Raw genomic sequence first — 20,457 nt, 5'->3', positions numbered from 1 at the left:
AATGATCTAGGCAATGTCAGACCACTCTCAGATCTGTTCTTATTGGGTGAGTTGATTTGGTTGAGCACTTGATTGAGCAGAAAATTGATGTGGCAGCCCAGTGCCAGGCTTTCCTAGTTTGAAACATATTTTTCTGACCACTTTCAATCTGACTTCCAGCCTGGTTTCAAAATGGAGATAACCTGCTGTTTCTCCTAGTTCTCTTTGTGGATTTTGATACTGTGAATCAATGTGTTTTGTTCAACTGACTTCAAAACGTAAGTGATATCCAAACAGTAGCCTTGCAGTTTTTTTCTCTTTAGGTTACGGGGGTTTTGTTTGTTTGTTGTCTGGGTGTTCCTGGAATGTAAGTCCGTAGGATGCATCACTGGCTGAAATCATCCAGTGCTCTGGAATGTGTCATCACTGTACTGATAACATCCAGTTCTGTTTTTCTTTAACTAGAGATCCAGGAGCAACAGTCATAGTTTTAAGCTATACATCTGGAAACTGGCCAAATGGATGAATACTTGGACTGTAGGTGAATCCAGACAAGATGGATCTGTTGTTGATAGTGGATAGTAGTGCTCTCAAGGATGTGAGCTTGGTTTTTGGGGGGGTTGTTTTTTAGAGGGGCAGGGCAAAATATGGTGAAGATTCTCCTGCTGGAACAACTGTGTAGCTTAGGTGTACTCTTGGATCCTGACCTTCATTAAGAGAAACAAATAATATCAGTAGCTAGGATTACTTTTTGTCAGTTACATCTGACCTACTTGAGGAAATATGGATAGTGTCACATTTTTATGCTTCTGTAATTTCAAGATACATAGAGCTATGCTTAAAATGGCTTGGTGCTCTAACCTCCTGCACAGGAAGACAGGAACATATTCAGCCTACTTTGTGTCAGTTGCACTAGCTGCTAACTTGCTCCAGAATAAATTCAAGTTGATGGTGTTGACCTTTAAAGCCCTACACAGTGTAGACCCTGAATATCGGAATACATCTCTTTTTATGGCCGGGGTAAGATGTAATGCTAAGCCATGGATTTGAAATGCAAATACATATGCACGCGCGCGCACACACACATACACACACTTTATTCAGCTGCAGTTAGAAACTTCAAACGGGAATAATGTAATGATGCCTTTATTGGGACCATCTAAAAATCACAAAGTTGGAGGCTGACTTTTGAGTGTCACATAACTCTTCCTCAGGCTCAATTATTTACAGGGGGCGTGTTAAAGAAGGGAGATCTTAATACCACGTTCAACAACATCTTTAGAAAATGTTGGTACATAGAATAGTGGAAGCCCCATCTGCAATATGTTACGGCAGTGATCTTCACAATTTTTAAAGGGAGTCACAGTCGCCAAGATTACCCCTTCCACAAAGTGTGGTGGGAAGAGAGAGACAGCACACACAGGGACAGGAAGAGGAGGGGAGCAAGAGAAAGAGAGAGCCAATGTGAGTGCAGTGGCTGCAACAGCAGAGCAGGAGAGAGGACGCATGTGGAGGCAAGAGAAAGAACGGAAAGAAAGCATGCGGATGCTGATGCAAGTGTGATGGCCAGAGCAGTGGGGCAGGAACAAGAGAGAGAGAGCAGACACAAGAGGGAGAGAGAGAGAGACAGAGTGCCAGTGTGAGTGCGGTGACTAGAGTGGTGAGGCGGGAGCAAAAGAGAGAGCGTGTGCAGATATAAGAGGATCAGGAGGCAGGGATTTAGAGAAAGAAAGAGCACCAGTGTGAGTGCAGTTGTGGCAGCAGTAGTGACAGTAAAAAGAGAGCAAGCATGAAGGCAGGAGGAGCAGGAGGGGAGCAAGAGAGAGCGCACAGCGGCTGAGGGGATTAGAGGGGACGGAACTGGGAGAGGCAAGCCAGGGGCCACCACTGGGATCTGTGAGGGCTGCCATTCGCATAATGAAGAACAGTGTTTAGATGGTGAAACTAATTAGATTATATGTGCCCAGTTCAAAAGATTTCAAGTTGCAAGTATACAGGGACAAAGAAATAATGACTGCTGTCCCTTTGGCGATATAAATGCCAGCAGTTATTTTGAATAGAGCACTAATTGAATCCCTTGTAAGACAGAGACCCAAAGTGAAGAAGAACATGAAAGTCCTAAATGCTAGCAAAGTTGGAGATAAATTCTTTATGATTTGGTAGGTGGAGAATCAATAGAAGCCAAAAGGGGTATTATTTTGAGAGAATGTTGTCCCTCCCCCTTATTCAAAGTCCTGAGACTTTAGACTTTGTCTAAACTAAAGAAACAAGTGTGTGTGCATCCTTACCAGTGGTATAGTTGCAAATTCGGAAGTGCAGGCACTCTCTATGTCAGTCCCCACATCCACGGCCCCAATAGCCACAACCAGAGCCACATCCTCAAATGACCACACCCCCAATACACAAAACCACTACATTTGCATTTTATTTGCATTTTTAATGTAGTTTTATTGTTTTGTGTACAAACATGCAGCTTGTAAAAAAAAAAAATCCTAAAAAGAAACCTGCCCCAAATTGCCCCTTTTCTTCAAAGATTAAGGGAAGTCTATAAAATTATGCATATTATAGAGAGAGGGGATAGACAGAAAATTTTCTCCTGTTATCACAACACTAGAACCAGGAGTCATCCCATGAAATAGATTGCCAAGAAATTTAGGACTGACAAAAGCATGATTAATCTATGGAGCATAATTAATTTATGTAATTATTTGTCATGGCATGTGGTAATGGCTACCAGCTTGGATAGCTTTAAAAGGGGCTTAGACAAATTCATGGAGAACAAGTCTTTCCATGACTGCTAGTCTGATGGCTTTAGGCTACCTCCAGGCTCAGAGGCAAGATGCCTCTGAATACCATTCATTCATTCATTCATTCGATTTCTATACTGCCCTTTCAAAAATGGCTCAGGGTGGTTTACACAGAAAAATAATAAATAAATAAAATGGATCCCTGTTCCCAAAGGGCTTACAATCTAAAAAGAAACATTAGATAGACCCCAGCAACAGTCACTGGAGGTACTGTGCTGGGGATGGATAGAGTCAATCTTTGTTACTCATGACAGAAAACGTAGTAGCACCAGATAATCCACTTTTGTGTGCAGTTTCAAGCCTTTCTGCCAAGCCACTCCAGTTGTCATAATATTGCTAGTAGTAGTAGTAAGTTTATTGCGGTCACAGACCAGATTAACAATTAATAACAATTAATAACATTAATAAGAAAATTCAAGAAATTTCCAAGTTTACAAAATCACAAACGGTTCAAAGTACTAATACAGTCTTTATGGAGCTTTGATGCCACAAAACAGAACTTTGCCACATTATCTGAAATTACAGGTTTGAAATTGGTCAGCATAATTTCCAAATAAAATTGGTCTGTGTGACCAGAATAAATGGCTAAAATAGGAGCAATAAATTTGGTGCGAGTGTCTTTATAAAATTGGCAATAAAGAATAAAATGGGTGATGGACTCTATATCCCCTGAACCACAGGGGCAACACCACTGATCATAATGAAGTTGTATTAATTTACCATCAAGTACTGCCGAAGGGAGGTCGTTCAATCGCGCGAGGGTCAAAAATCTCCTAAATTTTGGTACCAAGATCTGATCTAAATATTCAGCTGGCTTATAGTTAAAAGTTTGAGGACCTAAGTATATTCCCTTAGGCAGCCGTGCAGACTCCTCCTGCAGATCTATATCTCGGAGCCGTTGCTTCACAAAGCAAAGCTAATATTGCAAGTTATATAGTTAGCAAGCAAGACTTACTTCGGAGTCTTTACTGCCCATCCAGCTCATGCATGCCATAACTGCCTGCCTCCACATTCCCCATATTAATTTCCCCTGCCTCAGAGATACAGAAGCAAGACGTGATGTGCCACCCCCTCCCCACCAATTAATTTGCCTGCCTCGGTCAGAGGAACAAAGGAATCTGTCTTATGACAGGCTCTTGGTTCATCTAGCCTGGTATTATCTACACTGACTGGCAGCAGCTTCTTCAAAGTTACAGGCAAGAGTCTCTTGGGCAGGCAGTCTGGGACGTTCTGCATGCACTCATGAATATGCTCTTCCACTGAGCTATGGCCCCATCCCCTAAGGGGAATATCTTACAGTGTTCACATGTAGTCTCCCATACATATGCAAACCAAGGCAGACTTTGCTTATCAAAAGAGACAATTCACACTTGATAACAAAGTCCAGATCCCCTCCCCAGAGGCACAATGGCCTTGGCTGGCTCTACTGAATCACAAAATCAATTAAATACAAAATTACTACTTCTGTTAAAAATATTTAACATATGAGAGGAGGGCTCTGTGTATTAAGTTTGAAGTAAATCAGTCTACTGATTGATTTTTTATGATTTCCTGGGAAAGTGTTTATAACTTTGAAAATGTTATGTTAGATAACATTTAGGGCAGGCCCTTTCTTGTGACTACCAGACATTGAACAAAGAAGTGGAAGGGAAATATACCGTACGAAAACAATGTCCAAGCAACAATAACTTTGGTCTAAGCTTTTCTCATTATTGTTCTTGGCATTAAAATGCTCCATCAAGAATCTTACACAAATTTGCCTGCGAGTAAGCCTCATTAAATATAATGGAACATATTTCTAAGTAAAGATGCACAGGAATATATACACAGGAATATAACGAGAACCTTGTTATCTGCGGGGGTTCCATTCTGTGCTTTATCCATGGATAATGAAACCATGGATAACAAGGCATCAAAGTCAATGGGATTTTGGAGGGGGGGGGTTCGATTCCCAGAGGCTCCAAAACAAACAAACAAAAAAGTGGAGGAAGCCAGAAACAGTGAAATAAAGTGCCCTGCTGTGCTCCACGGTCTTTCAGCAGTCTAACGATAGCCCCCCGCAAGGCCCCATTTTACAGCGAAAAATTGTGGTGAAATATTCTGTTTTTAATCAAAATGAGCCACAAAATGGCTCCTTGTCATAAAATAGCAGCCAGAAATGACCTTCAAAGTCATAGCCAGCCACCCCGACCAGCAGATATGCAAAATTAACACTTTTGGGGGGGGGGCCTTTTTTTTAGCATATGCAGAGATCGGGTGTCAATTACCTGACCATAGATATGCAAATTCATGGATGTTGAATCTGCGGGTACTGAGGTTCTTCTGTACTGTTAGTCTCTTGAAATCTAGCCTGTGGGATAAAGTCAACTATGGAGTTTATACATGATATACCAGCACGTAACATGTCTGGTACAAGTTATACACATCACCATGGCTATTTAAACACACAAAGAAACATGTTTTTATTAACACTGTTTACAAGCTACTATCAAAATCCTTAATCCTGGATTCTCCACTTTACACACAAACAGACAAACACAAACACAGAATTGTGAGCTATTCCAGGGGCAGTGAACCATATTCCTAAATGTTTTGCTGCTATGTAAATTTTTGTATTGTTGTTGAAAAACAGTATATAAATATATTTTAAACAAGTCATGAGCATAAGAAAAAACCACAGACCAGATTAGAGCCAGCACACAATTTAGCACCCACCCCCATAAACAGTCACCACATGGCAACTCAAAATCAGAAAGCAACACACACTGTTTTTTGCTGTAGCAAAATTGAAAACAGCAAAAAGAAAGGGATAAGGAAGGAAGGAAGAAGAAGCTTCCAGTGAAAAAGCAATAGGAAAGACAGTCTCAGGATGCTGGGAACTGTGTGCAATCTTCTTTATTGATGTAGTAATAATGTGCCAATGCATTTCAGTTTATAAGCTTTCTTCAGGGCCATTTATCCAATCATCTTATAGGAGATCTCTGTTTAAAAAGAGCTCCTCAGTCCTCTACAGCTTCCAGTATCCTAAGACTTGGTCTTTCTTATATCTCTAGTGACAAGTTCTAAAACTAAACCAAATCCTACACGCAACAGTCGCTTCCCAATGAGGGGGGGAAGAAAATCTCTTTCAGAAAAAGGCACACGGAAACTAATTCAAGCATGGGGTGGGGGGAGCAACTCCCACACACACACACACAGAAATTACAGAGAGAGAGAGAGAAATCACACACAGAGAGACACATACACACACACACACACCACCCCAACATAAAAAGAGTGATGTTCTTATTTTTATAGAACAGCCAAGATTGCACCTTCCCTCTGCTCAGTTCTGAGGATCTCATGGCCGGGACTGCAGAAGCCAATAGGCTCCTAGTTCTGCTGGGACATGGAGAAGGGGCCGTCATGGTTGGGGGGATGGTGTTGCAGCGGGAGGAGGATGCCAGAGTGAGCTTGGGCCTGTCTTTGGGGTGTCACAGGAGCTGGAGATGTCCCAGGTCAGTGATTCCCCCACTCCACCCCTCCTTGACTACACCAGTAGTCATTTCACTCTGGGGTAGATTGCCTGACAGCATTTCTTTATAAAAGGTGCTTACAGGGGTGTAGCAGGATTGGTGCAGGTGGGACAGGATGGGTGAGTGGGCAGCATGCCCCCCCCCATGTCACTGCTCAACATACACCACCACCAGGCACACTACACTGCACCAACCCTGTCTCTTCCAACTGCATTAGCATGCCAGTGCAGGTGGGAGGGTCATGGCTGGCACAGGGTAGCATGCCCCTTGGCAGTGCATGGTGCTGGTCTCTGTGACAGCAGGTGCATTTGAGGAGCTGAGTGGGGCTCTGGGGAGTGAGGGGTGCTCTGGCATTCCCACGCCCTGGGAATATTTCTCTTCTCCCCCCACCATCCCAGAGTGGCTATGCTACTGGGTACTTATAAACAGAATTTACTGGACTGTAATAGAAGAGTGAAAGTAGTCAAGAAGAATGTGGAGGAGGGAATGTGAAAGGCATCAAATGAGAGAGAGAAAATGAAAAGACACTCTGAAATGTGGCAGCATCAGCATGTTCAGAGTAAAAGTGCTGCTCTGCTAGTATATATCACCTGGCAATATCCAACTATAATGTAGTCTTGTGTCATTTGCATCTGACATCCTCTTCACAAGCAAATTCAATGGGGGAAAAGTCCATAAAGTGCAGAGTCAAAAAGTTAGGACAGATGGAAAAAGTTAAGTATCCAAATGCCCAAATAGAGCAGTTAATGTCCTCAGTAGCCTTAACGCTACAATACTTAACATGAGATTCCAATGAGAACTCTACAAATTTAAGAGAAGATATTTACTGTACCTAACAGGCAGAAGGAAATGTAAATGTAAAAATGCAGAAAGTATATTTAACAGTTGTGAGGAGGTGGGACTGGCAAATTAGAAATTCTGTACTTACAGACTGTAATTTTTATTGTGAACTTTAAATGTGGTGTCCAGTGAATTAATGGTTTATGGGACTTCTACTTCTTCATGTGCATAGTTAAGTTCTAACTGCCAAGGGCAGGAATTGTTCAATTTTTTATTCTCTTTCTTTTTGGCATTTAGGTTTTCTTAACCTTAGCACTTAATTCTGCACTTGAAGAAAGAGCTTTTGCCCTTGATTATGTATGGTGTATGATTTACCTATCCCCATGAATATGCCTCTTGAGACATTTGTTCATATTCTCACTTCCTCATAGTATGGCCTTTCCTCAGTAAAGTTGACTCTTTACTGCTATGATGATGGCAGTCCAAATAAGAAATATGCTTGCTCCCTTCTTGCAGATCTCAATAGTAATAGTAATAATAATAAACTTGATTTTTTAACCACCTCATAGCAAATTGTTCTCTGAGAGATGGTATGTTTGGTGAGAGAATGGGGGGTAAGAATGTGGAGCTAGCAAGAAGGAGGGCAACTCCTCCTCTGCCCCAAATGAGGAGCCTCCTCTGGTACCAGGTACAGAATTCAGATTCCTGAGAATGCATATTTTTACAATACCTTGTGAAACTCAGAAGTCAGACAGATAGCTGAACAAGATTTGAGTGGTTGGGATTAGGGTTTCAGTGCCCTGTATAGCTCCTTGCCCCTCTCGATATCTAACAAAACTATCAATTCTCTGTGTGTGCATGTCTATATATTCACGCACATAAAACAGTAAAAATTGCAAAAAATATGCAAAATCTGAGAAATTATGTATTTTTGCTTAAATTGCATAATTTTACAGATTGCAAAATTCAGCTTTCTTGCTACAAAATTTTAATGTTGTTTTAGTGTGGGGACTTGGCCATAAGATCCACTCCCCCTAAAGAACCAAGTTCGCTGTCTGGGGTCCTCATTGATCCAGCATTGTAACTAGAAGTTCAAGTGGCCTCTGTAGCTTGGAGCGCTTTTTATCTGCTTTGGCTGATATTCCAGCTGCGACCTTATCTGGATGGAGTTTGCTTGGCCACAGTTACCCATGCTGTGGTAATTAACTGGGACTGCACATTTCAATCATATCACGCTAGTGCTTCCTTGGCTGCATTGGCTCCCAGTCAATTTCCAGGCCCCAAAAGTGTTGGTTTTGACCTTTAAAGCCCTAAGTGGCTTCGGACTGGCTTACCTGAGAGAGCGCCTTGCCTTTATGTCCCAACTCAGACCTTAAGATCTTCTTTGGAGTCCCTGCTCCAAGTGCCCCTGCCAAATGAGTTGAGGTGGCTGGCTCCTAGGTAGAGGGCCTTTTCAGTGGTTGCACCCCATCTATGGAATAGCTTCCCCAGTGAGGCACTCTTGGCATCATCACTTCGTTGTTTTAGATGCCAAGTGAAGATCTTGCTGTTATCTTGGGCTTTTTGAAATTGATTTTTAAAAGTTTTAACATGTTTTGTATTGTATTTTGCAATTTGTTTTGTGTTATGTGTTTTAACTGGATGTTTTTATTGTTGTTTCAACAAAACATTTTGGCCACCTGTGTTTTGTTTCAAGCTCGAAACAGAACACAAAATCCGCTTAATGCACGTCCCTGCATAAGATTGCAGCCTGAGGACATATCCCAGAAATGCATATATTGTGAGAAATATGTCTAATTTCATAGCAAAACCTGCTGTATATCTTAAGCAGTTAGAAGCCCCTAACCACAGAAGGGCCATCACCTTGGCTCGCTGTGGTGCCCTCCTTTCGGCTATGTTAGACAGATGATTCAGGAATATCCCCTTCTCAGAACACCTGTGCCCCTGCCACTCTAGGCAAATTGAAACCACTGAGCATGTCCTTCTTCACTGCCTATTTTATAGAGACATCTTCAATACCCTTATTCTCCCACTACTCACTTAGTTGTCAGGCCACACAGGCCAATTCTACATCTCCCTACAGCTTTCTGAATGTAACATAAATGATTTTCATAACACACAATGTTGCCGAGTTCTGGATGGTAGCATGCAAAATTCTTTGGGATCTGACCACCAACAAGGGTGAATCAGGTCCGACACAGCTCATACCTGTATTGTTGCCTTATACTCAGTTTACTCAGCTGTATAGCTTTTACCGTTTCAGCTTATTAATTCTTTAGACAGTATAGTATATTGTTCTTATCATATTTTATTACTCTTATTATAGTTTACAGTTACTGCCCTAATTTCATACATTTTTACAGTTTTATAGACCTTCATAGTTTTTAGTCTTACCGCAATTTTATAATCTTATAGTTTTTATGACAACTTCTAATCTTAGAGCCATTTATTTCATAGTTTCTATGTTATTTCTGCCTTATGCTGGCTGGTCAAAGACAGAAATAAAGATATTGGTTATTGATTTTGAATAATAAAGGGAAAAAGATAAAGGAAATACCTCTGATGGACAGAAAATATATGGATGCATCTGTTGGCTGATGCAAAGACATTCCTTTCTCACAATCCAAGAGTTTGCTTTTATTAACCCAATTAAGAGTAGAACATAAACATCATGTTGATGTATATCTAATGCAAAGTTTTTTCTACTTGGAACAACATTGTTGTCTGTGGTAATATGCCTGATGAAAAGTGGAGCACAAAAACTGCAGCATAAATGCTAATGATGCAAAATCTTTTTTAACTGCATCATCAACATTGCCTGCTGAACATTGTGTCCCACATTCAGCATTGCTGGAGCAAAAAGCATACATTCTTTTCATTGCTTTAGATTTCTGACCTTCCTTTTTACTCTCCTTGGTTTAATGTTTGTCTTCTCCCTTGTATATGATTTTTTACCTCCAACTTAATTTTATCTTCTTTTTCTTAATTTAAATAATGAAACAGATAAACTACAATATTACATAAACATGACAAAGTCCAGACTTTCCCAGTATCATGCCATTCCAATAAGAAATAAATGGCAGCCATCTCTGACCAAATTTGATATGAGTTTTCTGTCCATTTGTGTTACTTCCATAGCCTTTAATAATCATGTACCCTATAACCATCATTCTCTGAATGATTGAACTATTATATTTAAAAGCATTGACTTTTAAACTAACACCTGTCATTTGAGAACCTGTTCAAATAATGCTGGCTCCAAAATATATGAACCTTGGGGTAGCTTCACAAAACATGATAATGTTCATCAGTGCTGGTTGATGAGCATTATCATCAACCAAATTAACACAGTAATCTGTGTTAATTTGGTATATTTTAATTACGCTCTGGGGAGTTTTGGTACTACCTATACAGTATTTTCATCTCATGTTGAAAAATTATAAACTAATCGTTAAGTGGATTTTATCCCAAATAATGTTCAAAATCTCAGCAACCATACTGTCGCCTATAACCATTTAAAAGAAAATTGTTTAGATGTAAAGGCAATAAAAATTTGATAGCGCTTGGGGGAGAAGACATTTCCACCCCCACCAAAAGCTGCTCACATTATGTTAGTGAAGGTGAGAAATTTTTAATTGCTGGGTCAAAAAATGTCTATGCTGAAGATACTAGTTGCCATTCTCCTCAGCGTTACAAGGGCAGACGAAGAGTTCCACCCTCAGCGGAAAGCCGGGAGATGTAATGGCACTAAAGGCTTGCCTCACAGCCCTGCATGCAGGGAGCAGGGGGACGCCCTTTCCTCTTGCACAAATACCACATGTCCTTAAAGGTCACACAGCCATCATAACATTATGGAGAACGTCAGCCACTGAGACCAAGATCCCCACCACTCAACTGTACTTATATGAGTGTCAGCCCAAGAGACAGAGTTTGAATTCAAGAAAAAGTCCCTAAATTAATTTTATCTTCCTAAAGGCTTTGCATTTCAGTTCCTTTCAGTTTAGTGGAACTTTGGGTGTCTTAAACTTTCTGAATTGCTATCCAGTAACTAATTGATCTGTGAAAATACATGCACATCCATTATTTTCTATTCAGATTTGTAATGCTTTAGTTCCTACCTGTTTCACCCCACCCCGCCAGCAGTCAAGTAAACTTGTTTTGAATGAGATCTGTTGCAGCTTACAGATTTGGGCCTCTGGAGTCTGATGTTTGAAGAACTTATTTTTTGATGTGTTTGGTATAAGAAGGAATTAGCCTTCTTCCCTTCCTCATATTTCAAGTCTCGGATTAATGAAACTAGATATGAAACAAGCTGAGTTTATTCTTTTTTTCAGGTCCGGACGTGGATACTTACAGTGGGTTATACAACTGCATTTGGAGCAATGTTTGCAAAAACATGGAGAGTTCATGCAATTTTCAAAAATGTAAAAATGAAGAAAAAGGTGAGTCTTTAAAAAAACAAAAAACCCTATTGTCTCATGTCTGTTTTATTCTTCCTTCCTCTCCTCCTTTGAATGAAGCAAGAAAAGCTGTATTTAAAAGAAAGTGGGTGTAGGAAATTAAATATGAAGGTTTCCTTTTATTTAATCTTGAATTACCTGTTTTCTGACAAGCTGTGGTATGCAACTTCATGAATTAAATGAAATCAGTTGTGATGAGTAGCACTGTGGGTGTTTTGTTTGTTTTGTTTGTTTTAAGAATGTATATCCCTCCCTTCCTCATATGAACATAGGGCAGCTAGCAAAATATTAAAAACCAGCTGGGTTCAGAAATAACACAGAACCACAGTTAAGATCTCGATGGTTTGAACTTCCAAATGAACTGTGATTTAAAACTGCTTGTGTACCTTTCTTTCGCATCTGCAAAAGGGAATTAGTGCAGTGGGCTAGCAAACAGGGCCACCTGTCTCAAGACAACACCAGTCTCAGGGTTCATTTGGGAGCAGGCAGTCCTTAAGATGCTTTGGAATAGTGCTTTGATACTTATCATCCACTTAATCAGAGATTGTTCATTTAATAAAAGTCTGGAACTGTATGAAGTGCAAAATGAGTTCATTTTTGTTGTTGCTTGCATACTTATACGTTCTGTTTTCTCTCATATATGGATCTGTATATGCCCTCCTTTCTACCCATCTAAATTCTGCCCTTCTAAATTACTATAGGAATAATTTGATTAGGATATTTAACTGTTAAACTACATAACCTAATTAAGACTATTCATTCTCAATTTGTTCAATGCTAATTTCTTCACTTTTTGTTAATATTATAGGCCCATTGACACATTTATTTAGGTCACTTTCTGTGAGTATCTTAAGACCAGTTATTTAACCAGGTTTTACTCTCCATATATGCTTGGAGTCATCCATATATGATAAGACATATATGCATTTGTCTCAGCTGTCTTTTCCCCAGGATATGTTTTTAGAGTGGAGCTAGTGCAGTTCACATCACACCCATGTGGAGTCAGTAAAAAGCTCCACTTCTGTGTTTGTTGCCAGGAAGCAAGTCTCTTGTCGAAGAGATACTCGCTTCCTCACAATGTTCCTTGCTGTATCTAAAAGAACATTTGTCTTTACAAGTCTGCCTCTTGAAATGACAAACTGGGATACTTTGTAAGTAAATCCACTTAGATGCTTCAACCTGCTTTTTCAAGCAATGAACTGGTGTGCCTATTGAAAAGTGTGTCTGCTTGCAAGGATATTTATTTGTGTAGACATTTCTATCCGACCTTTTTCAGTTGAATTCAAGATAGCTTTTTTAAAAAGCAACAATAATAAAAATACAGTGAAACTAACAATCGTGGACAACAGTGATAAAAACAGTGAGATGAAAAAACAGCAACAGTAAATTTATTTATTTATTTAACATATTTATTTAACATATTTTTATACCACCCAAAACTTACGTCTCTGGGTGGTTTACAACAAGATAAAACATTAAAACATTAGTTAAAATCAAAAACAAGAAATTTAACAGACAATTTAAATATTTTAAAAACAATATTCTAAAACAACATTGAAAACAATCAAAACAGTATCAGTTAAAAGTCTGGGTGAACAGATGCGTCTTTAAAGACTTTTTAAAAAATTGTCAGAGATGGGGAGGCTCTTATTTCATTAGGGAGTGCATTCCAAAGCCTCGGGGGAGCAACGGAGAAGGCCCGTCCCTGAGGTGGCAAATGCAGACGGACCTCTCCTGATGATCTCAATGGGCGGTGAGGTTCATAATGAAGAAGATGTTCTCTTAAATACCTAGGGCCTAAGCTGTTTAGGGCTTTATAGGTTATAACTAACACCTTGTATTTTGCCTGGAAACATATCAGCAGCCAGTGTAACTCCTTCAATACAGGAGTAATATGGTCTCTCCTAGATGACCCAGAGCCAGCCTGGCGGCCCCATTCTGAACCAACTGTAGTTTACGGACTATGTACAAGGGCAGCTCCACATAGCACGCATTACAGCAATCCAGTCTGGAGGTTACCAGCAGATGTACCACTGCTTTGAGGTCGTCTAACTCAAGAAACAGACGCAGCTGGCATATCAGCCGAAGCTCATAGAAGGCACCTCTGGCCACTGCCTCAACCTGGGACACCAGGGAGAGACTTGGATCCAGAAGCACCCCTAGACTGCGTACCTGTTCCTTCTGGGGAAGTGTGGCCTCATCCAGAACAGGCAGATCAAAATCGTCTCCTGAGTTCCGACCCCACACAATGAGTACCTCTGTCTTATCTAGATTCAGTCTCAGTTTGTTATCCCTCATCCAGCCCATTACTGACTCCAAACAGGCATTTAGGGAGATTATGCCCTCTCCCGATGATGCTGACATGGAGAAATAGATTTGGGTGTCACCAGCATACTGATAACACCCTGCACCAAATCTCCTGATGATCTCTCCCAGTGGTTTCATGTAGATGTTAAACAACATCAGAGACAATACGGAGCCCTGAGGGACACCATACAAAAGTTCAGATTCTGAAGAACAGCAGTCTCCAAGGGACACCATCTGGAACCTGCCTGGGAGGTAGGAGCGGAACCACTGCAGAGCAGTGCCTCTCACTCCCAACCCCCTCAGACGCTCCAGAAGGATACTATGGTTGATAGTATGGAAAGCCACCGAGAGGTCCAAAAGGACCAATAGAGGCACACTTCCTCTGTCACTTCCCAGTTGGAGATCATCCATCAGGCCAACCAAGGCAGTCTCCACCCCATAGCCAGCCTGGAAGCCAGTTTGAAATGGGTCTAGATAACCAGTTTCCCCCAAAACTGTCTGGAGCTGGGAGGCCACCACCCTCTCAATTACCTTACCCAACCAGGGAAGGTTGGAGACAGGCCTGTAGTTACTCAGCTCTGAGGGATCTAAGGTAGGCTTCATCAGAAGAGGTCTAATAATTGCCCTCTTAAGACTATTAGGCATCCTACCTTCCCTCAGAGACGCATTTATAATCTCTACCAGGCCTTCTACAACAATCTGGCCCCCTGCCAGATAGTATAAGCCATGTCGGGCAAGGGTCAAGAGAACAGGTGGTAAGTCGCACCGTTCCAATCAGCTTGTCCACATCCTCAGGAGTCACAAACTGGAACTGATCCAACCTAACCACACAAGAGGAGTTGCTGGACACCTCCACATCAGACACTGAAGTAACTGTGGAGACGGAATCTAAGTCGGCCTGAATACAAGAGATTTCCCCCACAAAGAATTCATTAAACACATCACAGTGGGTAATTGATGGTTCCAGATTCTGATTCAAGGGATCAGGGGCACATACTAGCCCTCTCACAACCCTGGACAACTCCACCAGACGTGAACTTGTGGATGCAATACGGGCAGAAAAGAATTGCTTCTTTGCCACACATATCGCCTGAGCATAGGTCTTCAAATGCAATCTGTCGGATTCAAGCCAAGACTTTCTCCACTTGCACTCCAATCGTCTACCTCGCTGCTTCACCCCCTGTAGTTCTTCCGTATACCAAGGGGCTAGTTTTGAAGCGGGTTGGATAGGACGCTTAGAAGCAATCATGTCTACTGCCCTGGTGAGTTTGCTGTTCCAATTCTCCATCAGGGCATCAACAGGATCACCAGCAGAGCCAACACAAAATTCCTCCAAGGCTTCTTGAAATCCTAATGGATCCAATAACCTTCTCGGGAGGACCTAATAGGTCCCTCACCCCTGCGAAGGTGGGAAGTGATTGTGAGTCCAACCATAACCAGATGGTGGTCCATCCATGACAATGAGAAAATCACAGGATTCCCCACCCCACGGAACACCACCCTGATCAAAGTGAAAGACCAAATCAAGCGTGTGACCAGCAATGTGTGTTGGCCCCGAGACCACTTGGGATAGGCCCATAGTCATCATGGCCGCTATGAACTCCTGAGCCGCCCCGGACAAATCGGTCCCAAAGTGAACATTGGAGTCCCCCAGGCTTGTGGTGCTGGGTGACTTCAATGTTCAAGTCTGAGACCAAGTCTGTTAGCTCAGTTAGGGACTCCGTTGAGCAGCGGGGCGATCGGTACACCAACAGAAGTCCCAGTCTATCCCTGGTCCCCAGACTTAAGTACACACAAATCTACCAAACAGCAGAAATAGCACAGAAAACATTGGGGAAAGCTTGCTGGAATTAGTGCTTTTATGCTCCATTTAAAAGTTGCCAGGGAAGGTATCACCCAAAGATCAAGTATTCCAGAAAGAGGAGGCTATCGAGGAGAAGGCTCCTGCCAACTGTGCATGCCTGCCACTCAAGCTTCAGAAGGCAATGGGATATGCAAGCGAGCTTCTCTGGAAGATCTGAATGGGTGGGCCATTTCAAGCAGGAGAAGGCAGTCCTTCAGGAAACCTGATCTAAGCAATATTTGAATGTAAAAGTCCAAATCAGTACCTTTAACCATTTTTAGAAGCACACTGACAGTGCAGCTGGTAGAGCAGCAGCATGATAGGATCTGAATTTCTTCAATTTCAAGATTTTTGCTGCTGCATTCTGCTACAGTTAAAATTTCTGGAGGGTCTTCAAGGGTAACCCTATGTGGAGCATGTTGCAGCAGTCAAGACAAGAGGTTACAAAAGCATTGATAACCATAATTAGATCTGGCTGCTTCTGGATGCAGGTAACACACCACTAAACTTGGGCAAAAGCACATCTAGGCATCCAGAAATAAGACTGGATCTAGGAACACTCCAAAGCTGTTTTTTCAAGTGGAGTACAGTCCCTTCAGAACAGGTTGACAACACTTCTCCACATCAGATTATCTCCTGATGTCATAGATAGATAGCAGCTCTATCCTTCCAGATTTAATTCCAGTTTCTTCACCCTCATTCAGCCCATCACTGACTCCAAACACTGATTTGAACCACTACAGCCCTCCAGGTGAGGATAGTGGTGAGATGTATAACTGGGTGTCCTCAGAATACTGACTGACATTCTACACAGTGGAATGGTGGCATTAGGAACCCATGAGGGCTGCTTCACGAAGTGAAAGACAGCCTCAATGGTGTTATGGAGGCGGGAAAACAACACATGAACACTTCTGCATTTCTGCTTCCTTTGGAACAATTGAAAGTAGTGCAATGCAGGTGCCCACATCTGTTTTAAGTTGCATGTCTTCCCCAGTTATTCATGTTCATTTATCATTTTAGGTCTTCCCTAGTTATTAATGTACATTAAAGAAACATGCTTAGTTAGGGAGAAAAGATTATCTCCTCACTTGACAACCATTACAATATGACCACCTCCATATCTCAGAGGACAAACCTGGTAGTCCAAACACTATTTCTTATATTTAGATGTTCTGTGCATCTGTAATAAGCATAAGGTTACTTATCTAATTGGGACCACCTTGATATTATCAGTATTCTTGGTTACACTATAATAATTCCACAGTATTCCTCTTCAGCTTGACACTGATAGTTGCATTCTTGATGAGGCAGCCAGTTAAGGAGAGCTGGATTATAGGGTAGAAGTATTGTGTCTGGATGCAGTGTGCAATTGTGATGGATGCTGGATGTTAAATAATGAATTCTGCCAATGTGGGCATGATATATGACTGATGCTGTGCATTTTGGGTCCTGGGCATATTGCCATTGTCCTTATTTTTGCCATCTAGCCATTTGTCTGCTCTGAAGCAAATCCTGAGATATGGATTGCCAAGAGCCTTTGTCTCCTCTCCTTTCATTTCACTAGTTGGCGCTGCTTTTGTTGTCACACACATCATTGAGAATGTCTGGCTCTTTGTCAAAAAGAGGCTACTGTGTCCTTGCCCAGATCAAGGAACTGCACATGCATTCTCCAATCTGTTCTGTTGATGCAGCGTCCATGAGAGAAGTAGCAGCTTTCAGAAGCAACACCAAAGTGGTAGAGATCTCAGAGAATGGAGTTAAGAAAATCTATGATAGTGCTGCAACTATTTTCTGAATTTATTGCACACTGTGATGGTGGCATAGGATTTCCTACCAAAGCAGAAGAATCTTCTGATTCTTAGAATATTGGCTTTTGTTGCTTTCACCTGACTCTAGATTCCTTCTCCATATCTGAAGTACTAATGCTTATCAGGCCAGGTTCAACAACCTGTACAATGGACTCCTGGGGAAGTCTCCAGCTTGCTACTATGCAAAGAACAGCATAAGAAGTAGGGTAAGAGAGTTTGTCTTTCTATGTCCAAACTTTAGCTGATGCAGCCACAAACAAGCAGCTATTATTCCATTCAAGGATATTGTTGTGTGGTGATCTCTGACTTACCCAAGCAGTAGATGGTTCCAGGGCTACCTCCACATATCAGTTTCATGAGTAAAGAGTAGTACCCTATAAAACTTTTCTATTCTGTCATTCTTTCTCAACTTTCTGAAACATCAACTTCCCTTCTGGGGTTATTCTGCTAAAGCCCCATCACCACCTCCCAATGTGAGCCATCTGTTTGGTGAGTAAGTGTGCAAAAACCCTTCCTTGCAGCTGTTTACATCCTGTTTTTCCTCACTAAGAATGAGGAATAAGAATGGATGGGGGCAAAATGACAAATGAAGATTTTTTTAAAAAAAGAGATACTTTTAGTAGGGGCCAGTGTTCCCTGTAACAGGACATCCCAGATGTTGTTGACGACAACTCCCAAGATCCTCAGCTGCAATAGCCTTTGGCTGGGAATGCTGGGAGCTGTAATCAACAACATCTGGGGTTTCCTGTTACAGGGAACACTGGTAGAAGGTACTTCCATCTTCCCTCATTCATGTCACCTGAGGACACAAGGGCTCTCCCAGACTGGACCATCTACAGGTGAAACTCAGAAAATTAGAATATTGTGCAAAAGTCCATTAATTTCAGTAATGCAAATTAAAAGGTGAAACTGATATATGAGACAGACGCATTACATGCAAAGCGAGATAAGTCAAGCTTTAATTTGTTATAATTGTGATGATCATGACATACAGCTCATGAAAACCCCAAATCCACAATCTCAGAAAATTAGAATATTACATGGAACCAAGAAGACAAGGATTGTAGAATAGAACAATATCGGACCTCTGAAAAGTATACAGTGTACTGTGCTTGATTGGCCAGCAAACTCGCCTGACCTGACCCCATAGAGAATCTATGGGGCATTGCCAAGAGAAGGATGAGAGACATGAGACCAAACAATGCAGAAGAGCTGAAGGCCGCTAATGAAGCATCCTAGTCTTCCATAACACCTCAGCAGTGCCACAGGCTGATAGCATCCATGCCACGCCGCATTGAGGCAGTAATTGCTGCAAAAGGGGCCCAAACCAAGTACTGAATACATATGCATGCTTATACTTTTCAGAGGTTCGATATTGTTCTATTTACAATCCTTGTTTTATTGGTTTCATGTAATATTCTAATTTTCTGGGATTGTGGATTTGGGGTTCTCATGAGCTGTACGCCATGATCATCACAATTATAACAAATTAAGGCTTGACTTATCTCGCTTTGCATGTAATGCGTCTGTCTCATATATCAGTTTCACCTTTTAATTTGCATTACTGAAATTAATGGACTTTTGCACGATATTCTAATTTTCCGAGTTTCACCTGTACATCAGTGGCCAGCAGCTGAATATGGAAAGCACACAAGTAGGGCATGAAAGGCAACAGCCCTTCCCTGTTGTGACTCAGCATCTAGTATTCTTTGGCATATTGTCTATGAACATGGAGATTCCATCTAGCAGCCCTGGATACTAGTCATTGATAAACCTATCCTCTATAAATTTGTCTAATGCTTCTTTTTTCTCTCGTGAATCATTTTGTCCCTCCTGAACTGCTAATCAAGTTTCATTGGGTGACTACTGAATTCACCCTCCAGCTTCCCTGTTTGTTCAGCTGCTCCAGGCAGAAACCAAATATTCCCATCATCCAGCTGCTTCTTGCGGAGTTCCCACTTAGGATCTCAGAGAAGGAGAGAGTGTGAAACTATGATTCCTTGTTTTCAGGCACCCATGAATCACTCTGAGATACAGCACTTGCAGCCCTCTTGCAGGTTATCTTCTAACACATTCTGCCTTACCCTCCACCTCAGTTTGAGAATCTAGACCTTGGCCCTCTGGTTTTGCTAAGTTTTGAAATGTTCTTTAAGTTTTCTTGTATGTTAGACAGGATTGCTCTTCAAAATACTGGACATCTTGCAGTTTGTTAGCTAGGATAAATGTAATGTGAATTCAAGATGTGCAGATAGATTTTAGTCTAATCTTGAGCTCAAACTAGGCCAATTAGAGTTACTTGAACTCGAATCGAATCACCCTTAGAATAAAGGGCCTGATTCAAGATTGAATAGACGCTAATTCAAACTTGAATCAATTCGATTGATTTGAGTGCCATTCTGGCAGGCTTTCCCCACTTGCTGGTTAGTTTTCTGGCACTAGCTTCTGATTGGCTTGAGATCTCATTGCTTCTTGGTTGACTTGTTATCATACAAATTGAGTGTTGTCATGGGCAACTGTGCCCCCATTGGCTGGTGGAGGCAGGAACACATAAGGAGGAAATTTCAAAAAGTATTCAAAGGCACTGGGAGGCAGAGAGAGCCCTTATAGCAGGCCTGCTCAACTTCGGCCCTCCTGCAGATGTTGGCCTTCAACTCCTATAATCCCTGGCTATCAGCCACTGTGGTTGGGGATTATGAGAGTTGTAGTCCAAAAACAGCTGGGGAGCCAAAGTTGAGCAAGCCTGCCTTATATTGTGCCTCTCTTGAAGAGATACATCAGGAAGAAGAAATCAAGGAAGGTTTGATTTTGTGGTTTTCTTTTCTCAGCACTGACTATAATATGCTGTGCTATTGCTGCTATAACTGTCTGGTTTTGCTGGATCTCAGATTAACAAAGGCAGAACTTGGGTGCCAGCCTTCCTTGAGTTGTGGTTTGTTTTATTTGTGAGATAGTTTTGTG

General features: G+C 41.5%; 1 protein-coding gene across 2 annotated transcripts in view; it reads left to right on the top strand.

Annotated features, from left to right (window-relative positions):
* GABBR2 (gamma-aminobutyric acid type B receptor subunit 2) overlaps positions 1–20,457 on the top strand; it is a 608,047-nt gene that overhangs the window by 416,229 nt on the left and 171,361 nt on the right. For both annotated transcript variants that reach the window (XM_053243867.1, XM_053243869.1), the window contains one exon: positions 11,416–11,523. In XM_053243867.1, the coding sequence (XP_053099842.1) occupies positions 11,416–11,523 (108 nt within the window). The remainder of the gene's footprint in view (positions 1–11,415; positions 11,524–20,457) is intronic.

The sequence above is a fragment of the Hemicordylus capensis genome, chromosome 4 (assembly GCF_027244095.1).
Source record: "Hemicordylus capensis ecotype Gifberg chromosome 4, rHemCap1.1.pri, whole genome shotgun sequence".
NCBI lineage: Eukaryota > Metazoa > Chordata > Lepidosauria > Squamata > Cordylidae > Hemicordylus > Hemicordylus capensis.
This window is presented reverse-complemented; position numbering and strand designations above follow the sequence as displayed.